At 37.3% G+C, this 7,609-nt stretch overlaps 1 protein-coding gene across 1 annotated transcript in view; it reads left to right on the plus strand.

Annotated features, from left to right (window-relative positions):
* Positions 1 to 7,609, plus strand: part of braf (B-Raf proto-oncogene, serine/threonine kinase) — a 46,629-nt gene that overhangs the window by 6,884 nt on the left and 32,136 nt on the right. Inside the window, exons 2-5 of the mRNA XM_015396683.1 lie at positions 1,153 to 1,254; positions 1,332 to 1,619; positions 5,053 to 5,156; positions 6,978 to 7,080. Of these exons, the coding sequence (XP_015252169.1) occupies positions 1,153 to 1,254; positions 1,332 to 1,619; positions 5,053 to 5,156; positions 6,978 to 7,080 (597 nt within the window). The remainder of the gene's footprint in view (positions 1 to 1,152; positions 1,255 to 1,331; positions 1,620 to 5,052; positions 5,157 to 6,977; positions 7,081 to 7,609) is intronic.

Genomic DNA, 7,609 nt, shown 5'->3' on the forward strand with positions numbered 1-7,609 from the left:
CATTCTTTTCAAACTAAACGTTGCTTTAAACTGTTGTGTGCTTGGAAAAACATAAATTGTAATGTTAAAAATCTAAAGAAAAAAGCCTTGACAGGTTAAAAACTTAAGTTAAATCACAAGACAGAAGTCAATGTCACAAATGAATAACTTTTAATTTAGAGTCACGGTATGTTTATAGAAGATAATACTATTAATATAATGTGACTTTTCTAGAGAATCATTATACATAGTTATTTTATTCAGGGTTTCCACAGTCTGACATCATTTCAGAATTCCCTGACTTTTAACTGACTCTGGATTAGTTTTTCCTGACAAAATAAATGCAGCCGTTTAAATGTAGCCCAACAAAGCCTTGTTTTGGCTTAGAAAGCACTCAAACCAAACCTGACGAGCGGGTCCGCCCCCTGGAATCAGGGTTTCTGTGGGTCATTAAAAATCATTAAAAGTCATTAAATTATTATTTTTTAAATAAAGGCCTTAACTGGCATTAAAAATCATTAAATTTGATAATCAATCGCATTAAAATGCTTCGGAAAAAGAAGCTTGAGGCCGAGAACAGGCTAGAGAATGGGGGGAAAATGCTAATTTGAACCAAAGTGGCGCGAAAACGAGGAAATTGGGACATGGCTGCAGGCTGTGCATGTTGAAGATGATGAAGGATTTTGCCGTGCATATATTTGTGTATCTATATATTACCCATGACTTATATTTATCAGTCATGGGTATTTGTTGATGGCATTAAGATTATTTCTAAGAGCATTAAAAAACATTCAATTAAAGTTACTCGTTCATGTATAAACCCTGGGAATGGGGGGCGTTTTGTTTCTTTGTTGGCCTGTAATACCCAAAACCTGTCTATGTCTCTGAAACAAAGACCCCCATTCCTAAGGGGCGGACCCGCTCATCAGGTTTGATTTGCATCTCTTCTAAGCCAAAAAAAGGCTTTGGTTTGGTCCACTCTATAAAACCTGAAGCTCAGTGCTATTTCTGACATTTTTAATTAAAAAAACTTCCTGGATGGGAAGAGAAATGTCTTCAAAACTTGGAAACAAAGTCCAGTGGAATCTTTTTAACTTTTTTTGAATTGGCTCATTGTGCAAATAAACGCCGCTATTAGAACTGCTTGTTAACTGCTTTTGCATTTCTCTGCAGATCTGGAACATCAAGCAAATGATAAAGCTGACGCAGGAACACTTGGAAGCTCTGCTAGAGAAATTTGGAGGAGAACACAACCCCCCCTCCATATACCTTGAGGTAAGAGCGGTTCAGTAAGGAAAACGCCGTGTGTAGAGGCTCTCCAGTCAGCATTGTGTTCCTGTCCTTCCTGACAGGCCTATGAAGAGTACACCAGCAAACTGGATGCCCTCCAGCAGAGGGAGCAGCAGCTGCTGGAGGCCATGGGGAATGGCACCGACCTCTCCTGCACCACCTCTTCCATGCCCGGCTTGTTGGAGGTCAAGATCGGAGGCGAAGGAGTCTGTGGGGGAGCTCATGGCTTTCCCTTAGCTCCCAACACATTAGCAGTCCTGCAGACCCCCACTGACTCTGGACGGGCTTATCCACGCTCCCCCCAAAAGCCCATTGTCCGCGTGTTCCTGCCCAACAAACAGAGGACAGTGGTATGTAGAAGGCTGGAGGCTGAAATAGAGAGCATGAAAACAATAAGATAACAAAAGTGTTTTTTCGTTTCATGTAGGGCAGAAACAATTAATCAGATTAATCGATTATTGAAATAATCATCAAATAATTTAGTAATCAGTTAATGGTTAAAAGAGAAGTCCGGTCAGCGAGGAATAATCAATGGATCATCATCTATAGCTAGAACTAATACGTTCATGGTTATTTAATGAATTTAGCCTTAATCGGTTGTTTAAAGGAAAGCTCTGTCTCTGCACCTTAAAGCTTTCTCTCTCTAGTTCACTCTCCTGAAAAGAACTCTGGACAAACTCTTTAAAGTTGTTGGGAAGTCATATTTAAATGTTCAATTATTCTGGCTTAAACATGTATATAAGTGTACTCTTTATCAGACCATATTCTCCCAAAATTTCGAAAATGTCTTAAAAAAAAAAAAAAAAACCTGTCCTGTGTTGTTTTTTTTTTTTTCTTCTGCAGGCCTGAACACCTAAATTCGGCCAATAATATATCAAAGGTAATCTGTCAATCAAATTTGTTCGGTCTTAGCAATAAGATATTTTCCCACCCCTACAGGGGAGGGCAATAAACATCTTAAAGTATCAGAAATATTAATTCCAAGCTGGCAGAGAATTGAATAGAACATAAATTCACTATATTAATATGACATCCTATTTTTGTGGGCACTGAACTTAATATCCCAACAAAGGCTTACAGCCGTACATGTTTGAGCCCTTGCCTCGCAACGCTGCCAGTTCTGTTAGCTCTACGCCTGCTGAAGACACAGACGTCCATCCCTGTGAACACTGGGACGCAACTCAATGGGAAAGGAAAGGATTCTGATTTCAACCGTTGCGTATATTAGCTGCAACATGAATCAAGATGCTATGAAAGAAAACATTTGATTGACAGATGACCGTTGATTTATGATTGGCCGAATGTAGGTGTTCAGGCTGACTTAGAACTAACTGGCCTGCAGAAGATAACGGAAAAAAACATTTTTTAAGGCAGGATTTTTTTTTTTAATAGAAATTTTCTAACTTTTGGGACAATATGGTCTGATAAAAAGTAAATTTATATAATATATATTTAAGCCAGAATGATTTGACATTTAAGTTTGATTTCCCCACGACTTTTAATCTTTTTTTTTTTTTGTACATGACCAAATGGACTAAAGGGATACACGCCCATTGAGGTAGTTTAAAGTCTATTTTTCGTACAAAACGAAAGGGATAAATGCAAATCTGACGTCTTGTGCATGCATATTGATTATAGGTATGCTGGTCTGACAGAACAGCAGCACAAAAACTCAGCTGTTTAGTTTAGGATCTTTGCTAGATTAATTTGTAAATAAGGTCGACCAACGTGTGTCATTGCAGTGTTTTGGTGCGTCCATGGCTGCATTATTGGATCAGGCAGGAATATATAAACAATCCTGCTGTTCAGCCTCAAATACTTCAATTCGATTTTAAGCAACATTTTGCGCTCAAAGATTTCTATCAGTAACTATAAAAATTTCATTTAATTTTGCAATGCATGGATTACATTAATGTTTTTATTTTTTTAAATTTAGCGGTTAAACATGTTTTCCTGCTTCCAAGAAAAGGTTGCGAAAAGCATCTGACCTCAACATGTTCCTTCTGCAACAAATGGAAAAAGACTGAAAACCAGAGACATCCAGTAGCAAAGTACAAATACTGTAGTAGAAATGTTGGCTATCTATACTTTACTTTAGCTGGTAAAGCTAAAGTAAAGCTTCAACATTTTTTTTCCTGCATTACTTTTATTTTTATACTTTATGTAGTTTTAAAAATGGTACTTTTTGCTATACTTTTACTTGGGTAAAAAGTTTAAGTCGATCCTCTAACTTCTACAAACGTGTTTTTAAACAGTAGAATTTATTTTTCTACTGGAGTAATAAACTTTAATACTTTAACACATCTGTTTATTAATGAAAAAAGTGTCACTACCTGCAGTGTTTTATAGAGATGAAGATGTAACAGCCCCATTGCCAATCAGACACCCCCCCCCTAAAAGTGTTAATTTCATCAGCTTTTTTAAAATTAGTCTTAGTCAAAATGACGAAAATCAATTTTAGCCTTAGTCCTATTTTAGTAATTTTTGTCATTTTAGTAATTTTTTTATTTTAGTCAACCCTGTAAATAATAGAACTTCTCCACACACTGCTTTTTTAACATATATATCACACTGTACAGAATAAAATTTCACCACACACTGCTTCACTTTTTCTCTACTTTATTTTTATGACACTGTGCAGAATAGAACTGATTCTCTTTTTAACTTATATCCCTCTGCACACATTGAACCTTTTGAGCAGCGCGAGGCACTGTGGGACAGGCGCGATGTACGGACACCCACGGCAACAACGCATAATCTTCTCTTTGTCTGGTCTTAGTCTCGTTAACGAAAATCATTTTTTATTTTCGTCATATTTTTGTTTTCTTGAAACAATTTTTGTGCGTCATCTCCTCATCGTCACTGGAAAAAGGGGTCTTAACGAAATATTTTCATCATCATCCTGGTTGACCAAATTAACATTGCTCCCTGCCTTCTGAAAGGGAGAAACATTCAAACAACAATAGACTTTTATTTTGAAAAGGCTATGGCTTTTCCATCAGATGATGATGTCATGGTTCTGGTTGCCTAATTTGACTTAAAAGACGCCTTTAGCTGACAGGTTTTAACAAGGTTTAACCCACTTAGAGCAGGTCATTACCAATTTATCACAATTGAAAACAAAAAAGTTCATGTCTTTAAACTTTTTCATCTATGGATATGCTCTATAATCCAGAACTCCTCCAGTGGAAGATGATGCAAACTTAAATGTGACACTGTTACCATTAGTTAAAAAACTAAGAAAATGAAGTCTAAGGAAGTTATTATCCAGAATTGTGCCAAAATGTTCTTTTAATAAGGTAGAGCAGCAAAGCTTCTGGTCGTAACAAATTTTCCTTCATCACTTTTACTTTTATACTTTAAGTCATTTAAAAAATTTTACTTTTACACTTTTACTGGAGTAAAAAGCTGAAGTTTATCCTCTAACTTCTACTAAAGTGTTTGTAAACAGCAGGATTTCTACTGGAGTTATAAACATGAATTCTTTTATCACCTCTGCTGCAAACAGAACTTCTTCCTGTTAAATGCAGCCTTTAAATGACTCTGGCAAAAATGCATCTTTTTCTTTTTTATGTATGAATTATTTATGTAAAAACATGTAAAAGCAGAGGCTGACTGAAAAGCAGCTGAGAGGAGAAACGTTCCAGATGCAGATGAAACCTTAACGTCTGTTTGGGTCACTAACCTGCCACCTGAAGCCTGCAGGCTCAGCATTGCGACAACAGAAAGGTTCTGCTCTTCTAGATGCTACCCATTCAGTTTGGGACGCTGTTTTCTGTGCAGGTTCCAGCCCGCTGTGGGATGACTGTGAGGGACTCGCTGAAGAAAGCGCTGATGATGCGGGGACTCATCCCAGAGTGCTGTGCGGTCTATAGGATACAGGACGGGTAGGTGTTCTGAGAAAACCATGATTTCCACCCCTTTGGTGTCAATAAGGAGCTCTTTACTGGCTTTAATGGGGATTTAAACATTAAACAACCGTCAAACTAAAATATAAAACAAGCAACAAGCAAAGAATAATTTAAAGATATAAAAATTATATAAAATCTCTGCTGTTTGCTGAGCCTTGGAGGCAGAAATAAGGTTTTTATAAATAGTTTTTGAACTCAAATTGGACTTTCCTTTTGCCACTGTTCTGCTCATGCTTTAATGAGGATGTGCCTCTCCTTTATGAGCACCAGCGGAACCAAGACTCTGCAGATTAGTTCCTACTAGAATAAATGTCCTAATGGCGCCCCAGGAAAAAAGCATGATAGAAAACGGGGGAGGGTTAGCCTAGTGGTTAGAGCTGTGCTCTAAGAAGGTGCAAAGTACCTGGATCGATCCTCACAGCCTCCACTTTGGGTCCCTGAGCAAGACCTTCAGCACCGCACAATGGCAGCCCACTGACATTTTATATAAACTTTTTTCATAATATTTTACTGATTTAATACAAATTTTGACTACAAATAATAATAGCATATACTACAGCCTTTAATATATATACATTAGAGATGTTTTAAGGTGTACATATCCACAATAGGTTTATATGGTACACTAGAACCATTTCATTCGATGACATCATCACCACACACTTGGGAAAAATGTCCCCCATCAAATTGACTGCCAGTGGGAGTTCTGGGATAATAATAAACTCCTATGATCCAATATTTAATGTCTGAAGGCTATAACAGTATAGATCAGGGGTCGGCAACCTTTAACACCGAAAGAGCCATTTGATCCGGTTTCCAAGGAAAAGAAAACATTGGGAGCCGCAAATACTTTTTGACATCTAAAATGAATTTATTTATGAACGCATTTATTAAATAGAAAGAAAATATATATAAAAAAACCTTTACACTTTGTTTAAACAACTAAAGTGTGTTGCTTATGAAATCCACTAAGTGCTACAGAGAAAATTTTATTTTATCTAATGAACACATTTTGAACATTTTTTATTTTTTGAAAAATTATTGGATTTTTTGATTTTTTTTTTCAATTAATTAAAAAGCTGAACTTAAATTATTCATGTGGCAAACAAAAGCAACAAAAATGCCGTGAGCCGTCATCCTTATATCGCCTTTGGGCTTTCAGAGCATGTCGCGGAGCCTTGACCTGAATTTCAAAAATAAATTGGGGAAAAAAGAACTGTGTCACTAAACAATGAAAAATAAATATTTGCAAAATATCTGCATAAATATTTAACCTGGTTAATGGGACTTCTGCTCCTGAACCTCTGCGCACAGCGTCTGCAGATCGGGGCTGAACGACGTCACGCTCATCTTTACGCAGGACTGTAAGCTGTCTGTGAGGCGTTAGCGGCGTTTGTTTTTAATGTAGTTCATGGATCACAATAATCTTCCAATTTAGGACTAAAATATTAAAGAACTAACACAAATAAAATACACTTAAATTAAATACTTTGTTTGTTTTTTTTAGTAATTTATTTTCCCAAGCAACTCAGAGCCGCAGTATAAGGATGAAAGAGCCGCGGGTTGCCGACCCCTGCTATAGATGAATCATTTATAGCAGTCCAATGTCTAAAAGATGAGCACAAAGTCCTTTAATTAAAGGAAAGGTGATGTTGGTTTGTGTAATGAGGTGGTCCAGTTGTCTCCCAGTACATGATTCAGGTTAGCAGTAATGGTAATACAGCAGTATGTTGAAACTGATGTTATTTTAGGCACATAGAGTCAATCACCTGCTGTACTCTCCACTTCCTGTTTCAGAGAGAAGAAACCCATTGGCTGGGACACGGACATCTCATGGCTGACGGGGGAGGAGCTCCATGTGGAAGTGTTGGAGAATGTGCCGCTCACCACTCACAATTTTGTACGTTTTTCAGATTTCTGGAAGTATATTAATGTACCAATGAAATGCATTATCCACGACAACCCTGACCTTCAACCACAAGGTCTTTTTTTTTATTGAAAATAATAGTTAATGTAAAATCAGAGCATAAAATGACGAAGACGCAGCAGCTAAATGAAAATGGAGCCGCTCTCCCACAGTATTTAATCATGGCGACAGATGGAAAAAATGACACCAACAAAAGTTTCATTCATTCTTCATCCTCCTGCTACCCTCCATATTTCAATCGACTAACTAGATGTAAGACCTATGAGAGAGCATCTCCTCTTAGTTTTTCATTTTAAGATGCTACATAACTTGAAAGAAATGAGGAAAGGTACTTCAGGTGGAGCAACACAGTGTGGCTGTTAGAATACAAACGGCGCCAGAAGGCAGCATGGATTAAATGACTTCTAGTGAGAATAGAGGAAATAGAACAGGTGATACAATATTCCATCCATCCATCCATCCATCCATCCATCCATCCATCCATCCATCCATCCATCCATCC

The sequence above is a fragment of the Cyprinodon variegatus genome, unplaced genomic scaffold (assembly GCF_000732505.1).
Source record: "Cyprinodon variegatus isolate N-32 unplaced genomic scaffold, C_variegatus-1.0 Scaffold813, whole genome shotgun sequence".
NCBI lineage: Eukaryota > Metazoa > Chordata > Actinopteri > Cyprinodontiformes > Cyprinodontidae > Cyprinodon > Cyprinodon variegatus.